This window comes from Artemia sp. Qi Xiang Cuo, chromosome 16, assembly GCF_049724085.1.
Source record: "Artemia sp. Qi Xiang Cuo chromosome 16, ASM4972408v1, whole genome shotgun sequence".
Classification (NCBI taxonomy): Eukaryota; Metazoa; Arthropoda; class Branchiopoda; order Anostraca; family Artemiidae; genus Artemia; species Artemia sp. Qi Xiang Cuo.
In genome coordinates this window covers 32711113-32731480 of record NC_142809.1, presented here as the reverse complement: position 1 = coordinate 32731480, position 20368 = coordinate 32711113, and the positions used below count along the sequence as shown (strand labels likewise).

The following is a 20368-nucleotide window of genomic DNA, read 5'->3' as shown; positions in this document are numbered from 1 at the left end:
AAAAAAGAGTCAGTATTGAAAAAAATAACCATATAACTGAAGAAAATTGTGAGCTACCAAACAAATGAAAATAATACATGTTTTGGTTTAAACCAGTCAGTTTTATTACCTTTAATTGTGTATTTGGTGCTTATATCGACAAGACATTTGCGTTAGAGAAACAGTTCATTGTAAGAGATGTCACTTTTTATCACCAGGAATATTAATAATGTTAAGCTCTGTACAGCTGTCACGTATTCTCAGATCTTCCAAATATCAGACGTTCAATAGAACTGAAATGCTAGAATTTCTGATCATCTGGAAATGCATGAATTATTACATCCAAATCTAGTTGGTTCCAGGAAGGGTAGAGCCGCAGAACTAGCAACTTCTTGTATAACCTCGATAATGAACAAAACCGTTGATAAGAATATTAGGGTAGGAAGTTCGTTTTTACATTTGACACAACAGATAACCTATAATCATCTCCAGATTAGAGTGCAGTAAGTTCAGCTAGATAGATTTTCCTCAAGTAAAAATGCTGCTTATTCTGGTGTCCCCCAAGGTTCTGTGTTTAGGCGTAGCCAGGATTACGTTTCAGCAGGGGGGGGGGGGCAGTCTGACTAAGGAAAGGGTCTATTCTGTAAAGGATTAGCCTTGTAGGTTTGTGCAATCGTTTTTATCCTTTTGGAGGAGGTTTCATGAACCTCCTGTGTAGGCAGTGAGTCTAGGAGCTAAGCCAACTCTGAATACTTAAATCAAAAATCCTTCAGCGCTAATAAATTCAAATAAAGTATTAAAAATGTATTTCCCGAAACAAATATAAAATATTGAACAGATACTATGAAGCGAATTGGGCGTAATGACATTAAATGACACAACTCTTAGATATAATACAAATCTTACTTTTATTCTTACTATTAACCCGTTACTTCACTGACTGAGAAAAATTGACATAAGAAGTAAGGGGTTTAGGAAGAACATGACTAGAAATCTCCTTCCCTTTTTGGAATGTATAAATTAACCTAGTTTCTTGTGTGATTAAGGTTAAAGTTGATCCTTCGAATTTTGCATTTATGTCAGATAAATTAACCTATCTGACTTTGTTTTTTCTCCTAATATTATAAACACTATTGAGTGTGCCAGAAAAATATACTTTTGCAATTCTGATAAAAAAAAAGCCAACAAATATTCACCATATGAAGACATTTTGTTTTCACTGAGGGAAATGAACCGGCAGCCTTGGTTGAAATCGACCTGTGTCAGTACCTAGCTCTAAGACTTATTTTAGAAAATATCCTATAAACGTAACGAATCAAGTGCTTTAACGTAAAGATCTCAACAACAAAGAATACGAATGGATTTAGTCAAATCTGCTTCCAAGCAGTTCAGTTGAAGCGGAGACACAAACTGTAAACTAATGTCATCACACTACGCATAACAATATCACATTGAATTAAGGTACAGTTATACACCGCGTGTATGAAAGTTTACAACATATTCTGCGTTAGTTCTTTGAACTGTAATCACGAAAGGATCTGTCGGATGGAAAATGAAAGCGACTAGACGCCTTGCCGAGGGGATTGGTTGCTGATCTGGCAATCCTGTTGTTATGCTGAATTTGTATAACGCAGAATCACGGCCGTAGAACCTGAAAAATAATTTTTTGGTCAAATTAGTTTCGACTTAACAAAACAGGATAATTAGTTCTATCTTACATTATGAATTCAAATGCTTAATTATAAATATTATGCTATCGCTGTTAAATTTTGAGCACACAAAAATATAAAAGAAATGATGTCATTGAAACAAGACCAGTGAAAGAATTTAGTGCTGGACTAAAAATCAAGATCTAACAGCTTTCTCAATTCCAACCATTTTCTGCACAATTTTCCAGCAGTTTTCTTCTACACCTGAATCAATTGAATTTAGCAACCGAAATAGCAAGGTAACAATCCGGTGCAATAGCAAGGTAACAGGCAAGACTGTGGGTCAATAGGAAGTTTTGTTAGAAACATGCCACTTGATTACACATTAAAAAAAACTTTCTGAATCCCAACCATTTTCTATACAATTTTCCAGCAGTTTTCTTCTACACCTGAATCAATTAAAATTAGCAAAAGAAATAGCAAGGTACCAATCGGGTGTTTCAGAAGCCAATCTGACTAAGTCAACTTCTCGGATTTTCGTGATAATGTCCATGCAGTTGGCGGCCTCTTAACGGTGTATAGTCACAGAGATATTCACTGAAAACAAGAATTGAAACCAAAATATAAAAGAATTGCCATTGAACACATTTCCTTTCTTAGGCACATTTCGCCATTCTAAAATTCATTTTTAAATTACAAAGAATTCTAAACCCATTCTATTGTATTTAATTATAATTTTTTCAATAGGATCTAATCTAATCCTGTATGAAATTGACTTTGGAACATTCTCCACAGCCGAGGCACGAAGACTTGAACAAACGCCAAAAGTTGCTGATATTTTTACCTCCAAACGATTGCCAAATTCAAATCTAGACCCACGTCAAATCTTCAAGTTGAGGAGTTTGCATTTCACTTTGCATTTCATTCTATGTGTTTTCCATTTTTTTTTTTTTTTTTTTATTTATTAAGGATCTAAAGGATAGTCTCAGAAATCTAACGCAATAAATCCCACCCCGATCTCCAATAAAATCTCGGAACCCTGCAGGAATTTTATCAGTAGAAGTCAATCTTTAGAAACGCCTTATAGGGACTGCGGGTAAACCATGCGTTTTCACTAAATCATGGAATCATACTCAAGATCTAGTACATAGGATTCAAGCTCTCAAAAATTTGCTATCGATGTAGATGAGAAAGTGAATGACTGTAGTGCTCCTGGTTGTAGCAATGTGTAAAGTACAAGTTATACAGTCAATGATGTATGACTTGTTTATTCATAACAGATTTTATTAATTCAACAACAACAAAACAAGAAACGAAACACCCGAGATCAGACGTCAAATATTCCCCCGCAAGGGCCATATATATATATTGTAGAATCCGATTAATACAACTGCCCAGCCTGAAGTTCTGTCTGAAGATATAGAGTGGATTTAATAAATACCCAGAACTATTCGACAGGTACCTAACCAATATCCAAACACTTTTTACCAAATTTCAAGCTAAAGAAGCGACCAGACAACATCAGTATAATATTTATCAGCAAATTTTGGCAAGGAAATGGGATAGCACCAATTTGTAAGGCGACCACCTGACGATATTGCAACCAGGGATAGTATCGATGGTTTTATAGGAATTTAACTACTAATGTCTTCATTGATTGTGCTTATGGGGATCCACGACTTTTTGTTGATGTAGAGACTTGATCTCAACTGTTTTTTCTCTTTAATCCTTACACACAGATTATTAAGTTTCTGTTATTTCAAGCCACAGGCACAAGCTTACCCCTTTTGGAGTTCATAAAAAAAAATGGTTCACATGTCTTCTCCGACTCACTAAAAGATATTATATGTCATGTGTAGCTCATATTTCATTTTTCATCCTAGCCATATTCAAATTGTATAATTAAAAAATTATATAGCTATAATTTTAAGTAAATTTACATAATCATCGGCAAGGTACTTTCTTAAATTTACCCAAACTTTTAATTGTAACTTAGTTTATCCATGCAATCATTCTTCAACGACTAAACATTTAGTCATTAAAGACTATTCCCTATACAATCCCTGAACGATTGAGAGCCGACAAAAATGTGCTTAAGTCTATCCGCACGTTCAAAAAGGGGAAAGGGGACAGGAGATGGCTCAGTCCCAGGGCTCTACTTGAGGCCCTCCACCTATAAAGACCGAAAATCCTTGTCTGATTCTGAAGGTTTAACATGATTGATCCTTGTGGACCCGCATTCTATTATTTATTTTCTCGATAAAATTCACCATTCTGAACCACTTGACAACTGTTACGCTAATACGATGAAAACCATTACAGGTTAAACCTTTAACTGCAATAGACTCAAGAGCTTGAGTAATCTCTGAGCAGTCCGCCGTGTCAACCACATTTTTCAGATATAAAAAAGACACACAGCTAAGGGTATTAGCCCCGCTTCAAATGCATCAATCAACCAGTTCTGGAACTGCCATACCTGTAGATAGTCCTTTTCTAAACCATAATTTGGTTTCCAATTTATTTTATTGCTTTCGTTTCAATATAGTGGCTTATATTTATGTTGCTTATACTATAGTTGCTTAAACTACATCTCTCACTTAAGAAGAATTACTCTTGCAATTCTTAGTGCTTCCAAGGAAAAAAAAAATTACATTATATAGGAAACACATCACTCTATTCCGTTGATTATGAAAATGATCTGTTACCTAAGCGGATGATCTGTTCCAGCCTTTGGTCTCTCATAAGGTGACACCCATCTATCATCAAAGGAAAACAGGTTTATATCCACGTATGGAGAACATGTATGAGACTGTGCTGGGATTGGGACGTGGCCAAGGATACGCTTGACAACTTCAGATCTATTACCATGCTTGGCTTCTAATGCTGTTTGCTTGAACGTAGCATGGTAGTCCCTAGAAAATATCTGGTGATTTATCAAAACACACTAAGTGAAATAACATTTTTTGCATAACTAATTTGATATATTTGTTCGACAGCTCTCCCAGATCCGCTTTTTGTTCAGATTAGCAAACCATCAAACCATTGGTTTTCCAACTGTCCATTTCCCGTAAAAAGACGTGAAATATTGTTTACAGTGTTTACGTGTTTACAATGTTTACATTGTTTACGTGAAATACAGTTAAAAAATTTGAATCTTAGAATAATGCAGCACCAGAGTTTAATTTTGCTAGAAATATTTTGATTGGAAATAATTTTTCGACAAAAAAAAGAAGATAGTATTATTGAAAAAAAAAATCTTATGTGAAGAAGTTAAGAACAGCGAAATAATAACAGAAAAAGAATAAATTTTTATGCCAGTCTTGGTTGTACCTGGTTTGAGTCAAAAGTTAAAAAGAGAATTTAAAAAGCATACTCTTAACCTAACTTTTAAAAACAGATCAAGCCCATTTTTTAGCCAAAGTAGAGAACAAATTGCAACAGGAAAATTTAGCAGAGTGTGCAAAATTATGGAATATTTTACACTGAAAAAGTAATCAGAATTTAGAAACCAGAATCATCCAATGCAAAAATTTTCCCATCACAGCTAGTTGAATATTGTTTATTCCTCTCCCCGCAATATTCTATTCGGAAAAAATACATTACCTGAAAGGGGAGGGGTTCAAATCTTCAGAAATTATGCACACATATAAAGTCTAGGGCCAGAAAAGACTGAAACGAGTCCAGAAGCGATCCGCTTGAAAGGCGGTAGGAAGTCGAGTTTTTGTGTCTTTGAAATGCCCAGACAATTCGACCGCGGTGATCTTACGCTTAATCTTAAGCCATCGAGATACTAAGTAACATGGAATTTCATATCTTGATAACCTTTTCAGAACCAAATCAAATATCTGTCGAGAATGGATGGAAGGGAGGGGGACTAAATATTTGTCATCAGCGCGCCTAACAGACCATGTTGTCGAATTTGTCAGATATCAACTAAACTCAATGGAGAGTAAGAACAACAGTCCTGTTTGTTGCTTTCGGAGGGCTTGTCTCAAGTCTCAGTCTCACCTTTGAAAAGTAGTTCCCTTTTCTTTTGGGATTTTGTACCTGATCCAACCTATATAGAAAAGGGAAAGGCCTAAATCTGTGTCATAAGGAAATTTACCTGGCGAGGTTGTTAGGTCTCAAAACACCATGCAAAGTGAGAGCTTATTGCCAAGCCGTGCCTTCTAAAAATAAGGATAGGACCTGATCTCTGTTAGTGAGGGAAAGGGTTCCTAGCTTCATAATAGCCACAAGGCGGCACTAATCTCTTTTTTGTCAATCCATCTTTCAGAAGATTCTTAACAAAATCAGTAGGAGTAAGAGCTAGTGTCCTAACTGTGCCTCTCAGGAAACCAAGTCGGCTCCAATCTCTTTGGAGGTATAGAAAGGGCGATCATTAGATTATTGTCATCAGTAGATCTACAAGAATAAAACGTCGGATCTCAACAAAAAATGGTGGGAATTAAAGGTTAATTTCCTAGTTGAGCTCTTTAATATCTGGAGTCACCCAAACCTCTGCGGAGGGGAGGGATTTCCCAAGTTTTGTTATCAAAACTTCAAATAAGGTGTTGTCGGACCTAAACCAAACTCAGTAGAAAGTAAGAGCAGTGTATTTTTCATAGTGTTACTTTTTAGAAGTCCGTATGGTATCCAACCTTTGTGGCAAAGGGGATTCCTCCATTTTGTTACAATGAGACCAGAACACATTTCCGAACATAATCCAAATAAAAACATGCGAACAGCAGGAGTTAGTGTCTTACCTTGGGGGTTAGAGTCGATCTTACATTTTTGGGTGATTAAAAGTGGTTGTTGGGTCTAAACCAAACTCAGTGAGAAGTAGTAGTTAATGGCCTTGTTCCATATTTTCAGAGTCATGGGTCAAAGGGGAGAAAACATACGAACATATGTTCGTATGTTCGAACATACGAACACTCGTATGTTCGTGCTCGACTGAATCACTGAGAGGGAAAGGCAACGTTCTAGCTGGATTAGCAGCTGGTATTTTTGTTTTGCCTTTCTAACTTTAGATTCCAATCTAGTAGGCAATATACCTCATGTTGTTATTCAATTATGACTAGTGCACAGCTGGATATTGGAGTTTTAGCTGTCCTTTGTATTGTACTAAGTTTTTATGACAGGACTGCCTTGGTTAGAGAGTGGAATTTTAAGGTCTGGACATGCCCAGGACCAGAGCCGAACCTAGGGTTGGTGGTGTTGGGGGAAAAATTAATTACAACACCCCCTCCCAGCTCGAATATAAGTAAATAAAAAGCCAAATCACCGTAAAAATTGAATCAAAGTGGGCAATACCCCAGCCGCGGCCCCCCCCAGGCTACGACACACAGGGCAACTGCCCCGGCTGCCCCCCCCCCCGCTAGAAACGGATCTGCCCAATATCCGCTACAACTTAGTATTTTGTGCAGGAAGTCTCTCTACTGTAACTATTTATGTTCCTTTCATACAAAATATGGACCAAGTTGATATTTTACATTGATCACAATTAATTAAGCATAAGCTGCATTGTTTTGTCCGTAATTTGTTTCATATGAGAGCATCTCTTTATACAAAATAAAAAAAAACATGATGGATAAGAAAATATGAAAAATAATGAACATTGTTATATTTAAAACTAAGACGAATTTGATAAATACCACCCTCGCCCCTCCCAAAGTTCCAAAAACGCCCAGATAGACAAATTACATAAAACAACAAAAGTTAAGAAATTATTGCATCAATTATGAAATTCTTGCGGTTTCAAGGGCACGGGCCTGTTCAATGCTGCTGTTCACTAATTTTTACGTACAAAATGGATACATGTAAAAAAAAGGGAGGAACGAAACAAGTATTATTCAAAGGGGAAGGATAGACGGATCAGAAAGCAAATTATTGTACCATACTTTTCAAGGGGGGTAGGGTTTCCTTAATCAATCTTGGGTGAACTTCCATCGTGTACAGGTACGGCTGTTTTTACCTTTAGCACATTTTTTATAGACTATCTTTGTAAGGAATTTTTAAGACGAATTCTTTTATTGACGAATTCTTTTATAGCTTATTTTTCTTAACGAGAAACTCACCTTGCATATTCACTGTTGGATAAAGTTGCTATGTTTTGGGTGTCTGAGGAAGTTCCAGGGTCCTTGAAAAAATCGTTATAATCTTCATACATTCGCAGCATCTCCTCAGACGTGTTTTCATAAACAGCTAAGACTTGAGCAGTGTCCATTCGGTAAATCACGAAAAAGGAGATTTGCGAGTTTGGCTCAGGAGCACGAAGCGTCACCACTTCCTGGCTCGAATATTTTAATAACAAATGTTTATCATCAAGTAGCTGCATCTTCCATAGCCTTAGCCAGCGTAAATGTTGAAACTTTCGATAAAATAATCGGCATTTATCAGGCTTTCTCTCTGCTTTCGATTCATTAAAAGCTTCTTTAAAAAGAAAAACGAGCATTCGATGCTTTAATCCTGTGATTTGCACTTCCCTATAATTACGAACAGCAGCAACACGCCCAATTGCTGATGATAAGATAAATTCATCATCATCGTGGCAAAATCTGCCAATAGTTCGAACCTCAATCAGTTCACCTTCTGAACTTATTTGAAAAATATGTATCGTCTGATGTTGAACTGACATAATTGCTAAGATATTTTTATACAAATATAGACCTTGATTGTGCGCTAAATAAATTTTATCTGTTCGAAACTGGCGACTATCAAGCAACAGCCCACGATGGATATCAATTACATAAATGGTTATATCTTCAAGAGAAAATCTTGGATGAATTGGAATGGCTTCATTATTTCTATAAACATCATCAAAGGGACGCGGATATCTGGGATCTTCCACCACCACGCCCGAAGACGCGACGATAAGGAAACGCCCATTATCTGTAAACAAACTACACTCTCTATTTAGCTGCTCCGTCGTCGACGCCATGGTCACTGTATGTTTCAATGCAAAGAACCGATCGAAAACTTGTTGCTTTATATCAGCAGACGGTTCCACGTCTTGATCTAGACATTCTAGTAAATTCCCTGCTGCGGCTGCTCCTTTATATGAGTATATCTCGATACCACTTTGGTCAGCAGTATATGCAATGAAAAAATTACCACATGGGCTGAATTTTCTGAAAAAACACGAAGGCCTCTCAACATTATAAAAAGTTTTATTAGGGAAGATTGACTGATAAACAGCACGCTCAAATCTTAAATTATGTGAAGTCCGTTGTCCCAATTCTCTATTTCGTATTTTTAATAGAATGTTTTGGGTTGGAATCCTCCTAGGTATAAGAACTTCTATACCGTCAACGAACTTGAATTTGGGTTCCATGGCCTACAAGAAATAACAAACATGAGGCTAAAATAAAATTAAGACAAATTAGGTGGTTCAAAGGAAAAAAAGATTTTTCCTTTCTCTCATTAATAATCACCATAATCATTTGGTGCCAAAAATGACTAACTCGTATCTTATGAAATCTCACCAAGGAAAAACTAAAAGGAAATGAAAGGAAGAAAGGCCCGTGCCATTTAAACATTTTTGCCTCTCAATTACTCGGACTATCTGTCTTGGCTTGTTTCCTACAATTAGCCATGTCTTGATGCCTACTGCAAAATACTTGATTCTCAATTCAAAATCAACGGACTCGGTCAACGTAAAGCATTTAGCCTTCTACAAATATTAAACAAATCAAAAATTGATATTCTTACATGAAAATAAAGAATGGCAAATAAACGAAAATAAATAATCCGAAGCATGACAGGGCTTGCTAAACCCCTCAATCTGCTGATCTTTATACTAAAGTTCAACATACACTTGAAAGAAAACAATATACATTTTCAAGTGTGTATTCCTTGTCAAAGTTCTTCTTAAATAAATATCCCCATTCAAGGTATAATTGCTTTAAAATAAGAGGTTTAAAGTAAGAATGACAATGGCAAAATTTTCGGTTCTAATCCCTTTAAAAAAAAGTGGCTAGAAAAAAAATCGCACGTATCAGCAGGCTATATTTGATACATACTAATAAGCTTTCAGCAAAGAACAAGCCAAACTTACGCATGAAGAGCGTAAGAGGGCAGTCGAAATAAAATGACTGTTTTTGTGGTGATTTTAAGTGTAAACGTCCTTTTTTCTTGAATCGATTTTAGAAAAAATTTCGAAGAGAAGTAAAGGGTTATGTCCAAACCTATGACGATCCGCAACGAAGTTATGGAATAATTCTGACTTAGAACAAGCAAACATTACTGTCAAAGAATAAATCCCAGAATCAGCAGAAATTAAAATGAACAATCACAGTATCCTATATAGCAATATAGTATATCCTCGTAGCAATATAGTATCCTATATTGCTACGCAAAATATACAAGGAATTACACAAGAATATGTGCACAGTTTCACACCTACACACCTTACCAAGGACAGTCACCTATTGCTACAGAGGAATACATAGGTTACCAGACGGGTTTATGAGGCAACACCCATTTTTTGGGGCCAATCAAAGAGAGTGGAGGTTACTCCATATACGATAACTTGATTAATAATTGGATTCAAATATAAAGAGTGATTTTCATTGCAGTTTAAATTAGTATGAAAATTGAATTCAGAGAGAGTAGTTTATTTGAGATGATATTAGTAAAGAAAATGATTGGGACGTTTAAATTATTGGAGCCTAATGGTGGAGCAGTTAGTATCAAGGATACACGGGTGAGAGCACCAAACGTGGCTGTTGAAATAACACGAGGCTGTAGACTAAGCCTTGAATGGGACGATATGTATGCTAGATATGTGATATCATTGAGCAAATAAATTGGAGGAGCAATTATGCTTCGCGGCGAAACTGAACATTGTGCATATAAATAGACTTCGAGCTGCATTAGATACACTAGTGAAATATATCGAGGAAAATAAATTGAATCAGTGATTATTATTGTTGTAATTATATTCAATAAAATTGTTTCTAAATCGAAGAAATTCTTTCTATAGTAGGCTAGCATATATTTTTAGAGTAGAAAAAAGAATCATGGTTAGTCTGAAGTTGGTTGTGAGAGTGTTAGGACTCTAAAAAATGAATAGATTTGCGAAGGAGCAAATCATGGCGAATCTTGTGTTTATCGAAAAACGTTTGATTCTAGATGACTTTCTGGAGTTATCTATTCAAAGGACGATATTTTCTCAAAGAATGCTTATCGATGGAATGAGAACTGATTCTCTGTCATTAGACTATTGCATGAAGCTTCTAGATTGTGGTGCAAAGGCCTTTACACAATTTATTGACATATTAATCCCAACAGGACAAAATGATATTGTGGATATGATTTTAAATACTCACACTAGGTCAAAAATTTAAGACTTTTCACGAGAAAGATGTTGTTCAACGATGATTTACTCCTCTCTCTCTCTCTATCCCACTCAATTTGTTGATAATAGCTCAGTTTCTTTTTGGTGGTAACAGTGTCAACACATGAAAAGATGTTCCATACATGTCCACTATGCATGTATACACTGGGCAGCTGGTCATCATGTGAGAATTGTACAAGGATTGATGAGTAGGATGAAAAGTGCAGATTATACAACCCGTGTAAATTGCATAGAGGACATGCTGTACAAATTAAAGGATGTAATTCCTGTCTTGAAGGGGTGTGTGACACTCATCCTAGAGGGCACCTTTGCTCTAATTACCACTATAATCAATATAATCAGTGGGAGAATACATATCCTGGTATGATTGGAAAGAATCCTAAGCGTGATTTTAGTTTATTGCTAAGAGATTGGTACCGTCGTGGCTTTAGATTGTTTTGGGAGGAGGAGCCATGTCAGCGATTCAAATGTTGGAACAACAAAAGAATTTGGTTTCTACGTCATCGTTGGGAAGACAATGACTACTATGATTATAAGCCTACTGATTTTTATTTAGCTGTGACGGAATGTGATTCGCCACTTGAGGACACTGTTTGTGACATTGCTTCAAATAAGCAAATTGAAACATGCGAAGTTTACAAAATGAATGAAAATAGTATCATTGACTATACAAAGAGTCATGATAAGAGTGGAGTTACCCTCTACTGTAGAAAATGTGACCCTGACATTGCAGCACATCAGGATCAGTATACTGTGAATTCAGATAATCTACCAGCATTAGTTGTTCTCGACAAGTACCTACACCTTGTAGAAGATGAAATCTAAAGATTAGAAAAGTTGTTTTTTTATCATGTATATACATTAATTTTATTAATAAACAATTTCTCATACATTTCTAGAACATTTTATTCGTAGGGCACTAAAATCAATATTAAACACACTAAATGTTGAAGTCAACGTAAATGTTGAGAAACTGCTTGTAGGTATAGCCACGACATCTGAACATGGGAAAGAGTAGTGCATGAAAGCCGCATGTCTTAGTCGTTAAATCCTGTACTCTCCTTTGATTTTGAATAATAGCTTTCCCGCTGCTCTCAATAAAGTTGCTGATGTGTGGAGTGTAGAATTTATCAAAGGATCAAAAAATTCAATATTCATCACTGTTTGAAAGATGCATAACCAATGGCCTGTCTTCAAAGTTGATGGACTGCTATTAACAATGATTAGGGTATTGCTAACACTTGGCATTTTTCCAATGAAGTCCGATGGTATGAAATAGGACTTGTACTGGGACATATATAGATCCATATTAAATACGCTGATTATTTTATTTATGTTCATGGTGCTAGGTCTAGTAGAACACTGCCGTCGGGTGGGATTTCCCAATAGGTTTGAAATTGACTCAATGATATTAGTATGATACTCTCAGTCAAAGCATTGGCAAATGTGCACTCTAAACGTACATTCCCCGTTCGTGCTATGCTCATATCCTGGGTGCCAGACAGGTCCAAAACAATTACACCATGATTTTTTGAAAACATGGTCAACTCATACAGAGTTCTATAGGATTTTTTGTCAAATGATAGAGTGTACAGTGGGATTCCATTCACATTGCACACAAGGCTAGATAGACCAAAAAAAATTAAAATCATGGGGGGATGCAGTCCAGGATCCAACGGCACTGGCACTCTTCACAAGGGCCCAAGCGAGTTTTGAACGGATTTCTTCATTGATAAATGATGAATTGGTATAACTACGAGAGCCAGTGGCAATGTGACGTTGATTGGTGATAGTACGGGGGACAAGAAAATTAATGTTGTTACCATTGGCTCTTAGCTTTTCCACTACCAATGCAACAGAACACATAACCTGCTGTTTTCGAACATGAAGAATTGCGAGGTGATAATGACATTTGGATCAGGTACTGCAACAAGTGTTTTTCTCAAAATGAAATTCGATGGAGCTAGTTGCAACTTTATGTCAAGCTTGACATTGGGGGGTAACCATTGGGATATATTGAATATCTCATGACTTGATTTTCCAACTAAATGATACTCCTGGGTCAATGCAGTAGTTAACTCACCGTCAGTATCAACACCTGATCGATATGCATAGCCCAGTGACTGTCCTCTCAACTCCTTATATGCCTTTGGTGTCATCATCATAAATTGTATGTAGCTTGCATAGTCAGATAAATTATTGCTAGTGCTCACTAATGTTCCATTAATAAATACATTAATTTGTTAGAAGAGGTTGTGTAGAATACAGTTTCATAGGACAGACAATCGGCAGCAGTTGGGGGTGTATTGTCTGACTTTTTCTTCACCGCAATATTTAAATCAATAAATGTTGATGATAAATCAGCATTGAATAGATTCAATGAGGAACTGATTGATGGATGTTATTCCTTGGGGGGAAGATAAGTCATCTTAAGAGAAGAAATCCTTCTTTGATCTAACAATCTTTATCTCCTTCTGCTTATTGGTCTTCTTCGTTTTATTCCTCAAAATCCTTGTTGATGTCCTTCGCTTCCCGCCTCAGTAGAGACTGATGAGTGAATGACGTGCACGCATCCTTTTCAATCCCTCCCGATTTTGTCGAGATTTTAATTGCTCACCAACGACTCTTGCTGAAGATCTAATATTTTCCTTAACACTTTCCTTGAAATTCTTACCCGACCCCCAGTCCTGTAGTGGTGAGGCAGCAAAATTTGATGCAACAGGCACAAGATATTTTCTGGTAAGGGTTAGTGTAGAACGAAATAGTCTAGCAAAACAGCTTCCAAGATCAAGGCAAGAAATTGTACTACGACCCACGTAGAAATCAAACCCGTCACCTGTTTGATGGGGACTCAAAACACCAAAATAGTACTCAATATAGGGGCAGACGAACATAATTCTGCATGCCCACGCATCCTTTTTAATTTTTCCCATTTTGCTGAGATTTTAATTGCTCACCAACGGCTCTTGCTGAAGATCTAATATTTTCCTTAACACTCTCGTTGAAATTTTTACCCGATCCCCAGTCCTGTAGTGTTGAGGAAGCAAAATTATATGCAGAAGGTACAAGATATTTTCAATCAAGGGATAGTGCAGAATATAATAACATAGCAAACAAACCACCGACACCAAAGTCAGACATTATAGCACGCCCCTTGTAAAATGCCTACCCTTGACCTATTTGACTAGAACTCACAGCACCAACGTAGTAATTGATATCGGGACTGACAAATGAATTTATTCAATTGTTCATTTTAGGCGGTGTCGACGATGATGGGTCAAAAATGACATGTAATCGCAGCTAAACCTATTGTTTTTGCTAGAGAATCACCCAATTTACTTCTTAGTGTTAACTGAAAGAGTTCCAGATACGAATTGTTTACAGGAACATACTGAAGATGCTTTATATTATAGTGATGAACATGTTCATGGGTTGTTTTTCGTTCAAGAACACGTAGGAGGGGGACATTTGAATTACCAACTCCCGATGTTTACACGAAAGATGCATAAAGAAATATGCAAGAGTCCGAGGCGAGACCAGGTAGATAATCAGCAAAAATAACTTGACCCATTCCACTAACAGTGCCTGCGTTTTTCCCATTGATCATATTCTGTTTAAAGCCAAGAACATCTCTCAGATTATCATTGAGATGAATCATTTCAGTGTCATGTTTTAATGGTGTTACGCTAAGGGTTCATGTTCATTTAACTTTTTTAGAATTTGCCTATTGCTAATAAGGTTAAAATAGCGACGAAGACCACACTGCCTTTCCACAACAAACAAAAAAAGCACGAAGAACAACAGGGAAATATTTATGCAAGACAGTGGAGATAATTTGAATGAATATTTCGGCTCTATGTCCAAGTGCCGTCCTCAGCAAGACAAAAATATATAAGAGAAAAAAGACTCACAACAACATGCGACCAATAAAACCAAAAAGTAAAAATTTTTTCAAAGCAGTCCTAGCATCCTTACTTCAGTACTTTTGTTGTTTGCTAATAAGGCTTTTGGGGAAGTTTAATGTATTTAGAAAATTGTATAGATGACTGTCAAATGATAATAGTCCTTTACGATTTGTAACCATATCATATATTAAATCAAGTAGATTATAGCTCTTGTCCTGAATTATAATCCCTTTCCCATTGCTATCAACTTGAATATGATCTTGACCACTTTCCATGAGATAAGTTTTGAGTCGTTTATTTTTTTAACGATATGAGTGCGGCATTAGATTTCCAATGCTCAACACTATTAAAATCAATTCCTCATTCTTTAATTGTGTTCCAGCAACGATAGCAGAAGAATCCTGTGGAGGTGGTTCTTTTTTGAGATCAATGCCACTGGCTCTCGCACGATAGGGCTTGAGTTTGTCCACTTGGCAAAGTGCATCTTGAAGTAAAAGCAATTTTTTATTATCGTCAATATTCTTGTTGTAAATGAATTTACTCAGATTGTCCTCAAAGTGCTCCACTGGTGAGAGAGCCAGTTCTATTGTAGTCAATTTATAGAGTTTAGCCATCTAGAGATAACTGTTTACAAGTCCTACAATTATTGGCAGTAAAACTGTGAAAAAGCTACCACCTGCTTGAAGAAGACGTTTCCTTTTAAAATTATTTCTTTTCTTTTTACAGGCCAATGTACGTACAATGGAACGATGTTGCTTTGCCTATTGCTTAACTACTTCTGGCAGTTAAACATTGCCCTCGGTTAAATTTAAAAAAAGTTCAGATACTAGATTAATGAAATCGTTGTCATTACCATGTTTGAGTATGGCTTTCCTAAGTGTGGGTTTTTAAGTGCTTAGAACGGAAAATAAATATCTATTTTCATGTAGCTTCTTCAGTGTCATGATGGCAACTAATAGCCTTTTTTACTGTTCACGAGGAGATATACTGTAATTTTATTGTCAAAAATATGTGTGACTACACGCAGATCCTCGGCTGTTTCTTGATTAAGGTCCAATAGGATGTAGCCGTAGGGTTTATTACTTGTCTGATTGTACGCTGAAAGGAGAAATTTGGGGGCGCCGGGGTATATTGGTTTATTGAGTTATTAGCGAGCTAGATTCACAAACAACTCTGTAGATGATGTAGTAGGTGCAGTTCAATGCAAGTGTTCGCATACGCTTGCTCTGATGAAAGAGGTTGTGTAGAACTAGAGTAACGGAAATCTGTTCATGATGAGAGCGAACAGTGAACAGTTGTAGCATTTCCTGGGACCATTGTTCAATAGATTCAGCTAAATCGTCAATAATCAGCCAAGAGTTTAGTTCAATAACGTTGAAAACATCAAGTCCCTATATGAATTGTATCTGCACGTCCGATATAGCAATTGCTTTTATTTTATGGTATGACTCCTGCCAATACTGTAACAATAGTAGATTTTTCCGGCTTTTCCCTAAGCTTTTTATCACAATTTTTAATTATTTTAGTTAGAAGTGTCGTTTCGCCGGACATCGATGGACCACACAGACACGATCTGAATGGTGTTTTAAATTGATACATATTGCTGTTTCCTTCAACAGTTCACCTACAACTAACTGTAGACTATAGATTTATAATGACTAAATAATTTCCCTATTAGTACTACCCCGTTTAAGAATAATGAGAAGAATAACATCAATAAAGAATCATGTTTTCTTTTAGTATTACCATAAAATCAGCACTTTACAAATAATAAATTAAACAAGAAAAAAGGACATTAAACAAGAAAAATACACTTTTTTTTAATTTATTTATAATAAAAATACAACATTTATTTTAAATAAGCCCTAGAAAAAAAGCACTTTAATAAATTCACTTTTTTATTTATAATAAAAAATACAACATTTAATGAACAATACACTTAAAACAATATTACATTTTTTATTTGCAACATTTTTTGATTTGACCTTCACACCATCCTCAAGTGCATAGACTTTGTCCGATATGGCCGACATGGCGTTTTTCTCAACTCTAACTGTGTAGTTTTTAAATTGTAAAGAGCGAATCGCCACGACTTTCGCTTTTGGGACTAAACTACGTTCCACACAGTTTCTTTACACACTCATGCCGAAATTATTTTTTACAAAGTGTGTAGCTACCCCCTTGCAAACTTGTTTGATATCCATGTTGTGGGTTTCCACACAGCATACCTTCGCCCCAGAAAACACACAACTGGATATCAGATCACTTCCCGTTTCAGATTTTAACATTAACAATTGATTTGGGGTCTGGTGTTTCACTAGCTCTGGGTAGAAGGATTCATTCCAGTTGGTGTAGTCCATTCGTGAGCTAATGTACTCGCCATTTTCCAAATCATTCAACAAATTTTCAGTTTTAACTTTTAACAGGAGTGAATCAGTGTCTCCATAATACATTTGAACTTGTCCCTCAATCTGCCATTGTATATTGTATACATTGTAATAAAATGAGAACATGAGTTTTTTAGATATTGCCGTTATTACACTCCCGCCTACAATATTTTTATTTAAAATAATGTTTCTTTTATTACGATGTAGGAGCACCATATCAGAGTCCATGATTGTGAACGAAGTGATGTTTGGATCCGCAATGATTCGAGCACAATCTTTGGGATTGGTTACATTGTCACAACGACTTCTGTTTCGCACATTTTACCGAAGGCTGAGTTTAAAATGAGTTTATAGATTTCCTTCTCAACCTTCGTTTTCGCTTGTGAATGTTTACTGACAAAGGTGTCAATAAACGTGGTCATATAAGGCTTTTGATCAAATTGGAGGGCTCTATGAATCTTTGTGACTTTAAAACCATTGGACACCATCCATTTCAATAGCAGGTGATGTACAACGATATTCTGTTTCGGGTTGAGGTCGCCAATAAGTTTTTGCTTTGAAAGCACCCAGTGCATACTCTCATCCTCTACTAAAGATAAATTGTAAGGGCTCAGAGAGTCCCTACCCACCGGCCTATATATGCACGGAAAAACAGTCTTTTACCGAGTCATGGATTTCCATGGGTATTTCACCGTCCATTTCAAAAAACCAGCCCTGTGTCCCATTCTCCTCACCAGTCTCAATGTTGGATGAATTCATAACACATGGATCGTTAGGAAAGTTGTTATTGCAAGACGGTCAAGAGTAGTGAAATATCGCCGACTGATGGAGGGAATTCATATCCATAAAACCTGCGTCTGACTTTACATCGGTGTGTTGTCCAGTCGGATCAGCTTTCAAAATACGGTCCCTGTGAAAAACATACCCACCCCTCATGTAATCTCTCTACAAACAGATGCTGATCCAAATCGGCGATAAGACCTATTTCTTCTTTGCTGATTTTAAGTATCAAGTCCATCACCAGATGAGGAGTGGAAAAATAATACCCTAAATCCAACCCAAATTCCCCATAGATTTTATCCGTATTTTTGCACACAATGTCCAGAAGAGTGAGTGCATCACTGGTTAAGTATAGTTTACAATAATCCCACCCATTTTTACATCCACCCTTTGCTCAAACCCTCTTAGCAAATTCATAGTCGCTAGTGGTGCACTCACTCTCAGTAAGAGAATTGTAAAAAGCTCTAATGGGCGGTAATGACACCTCGTCTAGCCTCGAGGCAGAGTTGTAGTAATCATATGCATATATGCCCTACACGTTAATAAATCATACATTTTATCATCGGGGACTCGCTGTTTAAGGAGGAGGAAGTTATCAAAATTATCGCTTTTCTGTACCTGAATCAATTGACTTAAGGACTTGGGGAAGAAGCTGAAACAGTCTAAAAAAAGATTTTATTCAGGCACGTGTTACCCTTGTCAACTGTTTTCCACATGAATTCTAGCAGCAGTAGCTTCTCCAATGATTTGGGTATGATATTATATGAAAAGACCCATCTATCCATCAGTTATCTACAAGTCCTCCCTTGGCAATGCGGGTCAATGCCGATAAAATAAACTTTAAGTCGTAATTGGAATTGTGTATAAAAACCGGTACGAAATATTGTTGTCTAACGTTTAAATTGCACGATTGATGTGCAACCCGTCTAAAGTTACTCCCTCCCGATGTAATTTCCTGCCACAGATCGTGATGTTCGATCACCTTCCTCTTTCTCCCATTCCCAACACCATCATCAAATTCACCCTTGCAAACCCAGCATATTTTACGATTTTTAATGGCCAATCTGTCATTTGGCGATAGGAGCAAAGGATAGCTTGTGTAACGAAGGCACGAAGTTGCACCGTTTGCTGTTATTATTAGACTGGTCAATGCCAAGCGCATGCAGTCTTCACCCCCAACGACTCAACTACATCCAACACTTGCATGGTATTACTGGAATCTCGTTGCGCATGAGCGTAAGAGACCCCTATGGCTTCATGTATTTTAACAGGATTTGGATTTGACGAATCGTACACTTCTGCGAGTCTCGCTTCGCAGTCCAAGACGATCTTATTGCTGTTTAGGAGCGTGTTCTGGAAATTCTTAAAACGTAAGATCGCCCTATCTCCGCGTGCCGTTTCCACAGCCTGATATCCATGACGTTTACAGTGTTTCATGTGATGCTTAAACTTTAAGTCAGTCCAAAATCGGGACAGGGATGTTGGACAGTAATAGCGTACCCCATTATTTTTACCCTCACATAAAACCCTACTAATATCCGTTATTGGATTTAAATGTTCTATTGAATCAGGTTCTGAGGGTGGCGTCTATAGAAGCCAAACCCAATGCTTCACTGACTCAACTGACGGAGCCCTCACTGGAAATAATACGCCTTTTTTCAGAACGCTGGCCCTCCTCAAATTCTGTTTCATACTGCACCACCGTGACACCAATCTTTAAATGTGCATTAGACCGCTCAAAAATATCTATTCCTTTTAATGTCACGGGAAACTGACCATTTAAACAATTAAAATCTACTTTAGGAAACGTTGACCCCTCCTTCCCATTAAATGCTAATTCATCTAACTTTTTCTTAGTAGCAGCATTTAGCAGAGGTCTATAGGCGGCAATTAAAAATGCATACTTGAAACACTGTAGCCTCGCATCAAAACAGATTCGTTGTATTCCCCGACAACCCTGTAAATCAGAATAATATTTTAATTCAATAGCCCTCTCCCCATGCCCATCCCTTAAAATAAAGTCCTTTTTAAATCTACCGATGTTAACGTTTAAACTCTCAATTAATAAAACCACCGACCCACTACCCCCCCCCTCTTTATAATTATCCAGTTTAGTTTGAATGCTACTTATCCAATCTTAGAAAAACCTCCTTATAATTAGATGAATTTGGGCGAATTTCTAAAATATCTATATGCAAGTATTTTGAATAGAACTTGCTCGCATTTTCAATTAAAAAATTTTAGTGCTATTGATGCATTTAAACTATCCCTCCCTCCCCACGCCCCCATCTGTTCTTCAAGAAGGGCTCGAATCCTGTTAACACATAA

At 36.8% G+C, this 20368-nt stretch overlaps 1 protein-coding gene across 2 annotated transcripts in view; it reads right to left on the bottom strand.

Moving 5' to 3' along the window:
- Positions 1-774: 774 nt before the first annotated feature.
- Positions 775-20368, bottom strand: part of abo (de-etiolated protein 1 abo) — a 40536-nt gene continuing 20942 nt past the window's right edge. For both annotated transcript variants that reach the window (XM_089102158.1, XM_089102157.1), the window contains exons 2-4: positions 7688-8946; positions 4334-4540; positions 775-1630 (exon numbers count right to left, since the gene is read on the bottom strand). In XM_089102158.1, coding sequence (XP_088958284.1) covers positions 1447-1630; positions 4334-4540; positions 7688-8943 — 1647 coding nt within the window. In that variant the 5' untranslated portion in view covers positions 8944-8946 and the 3' untranslated portion in view covers positions 775-1446. The remainder of the gene's footprint in view (positions 1631-4333; positions 4541-7687; positions 8947-20368) is intronic.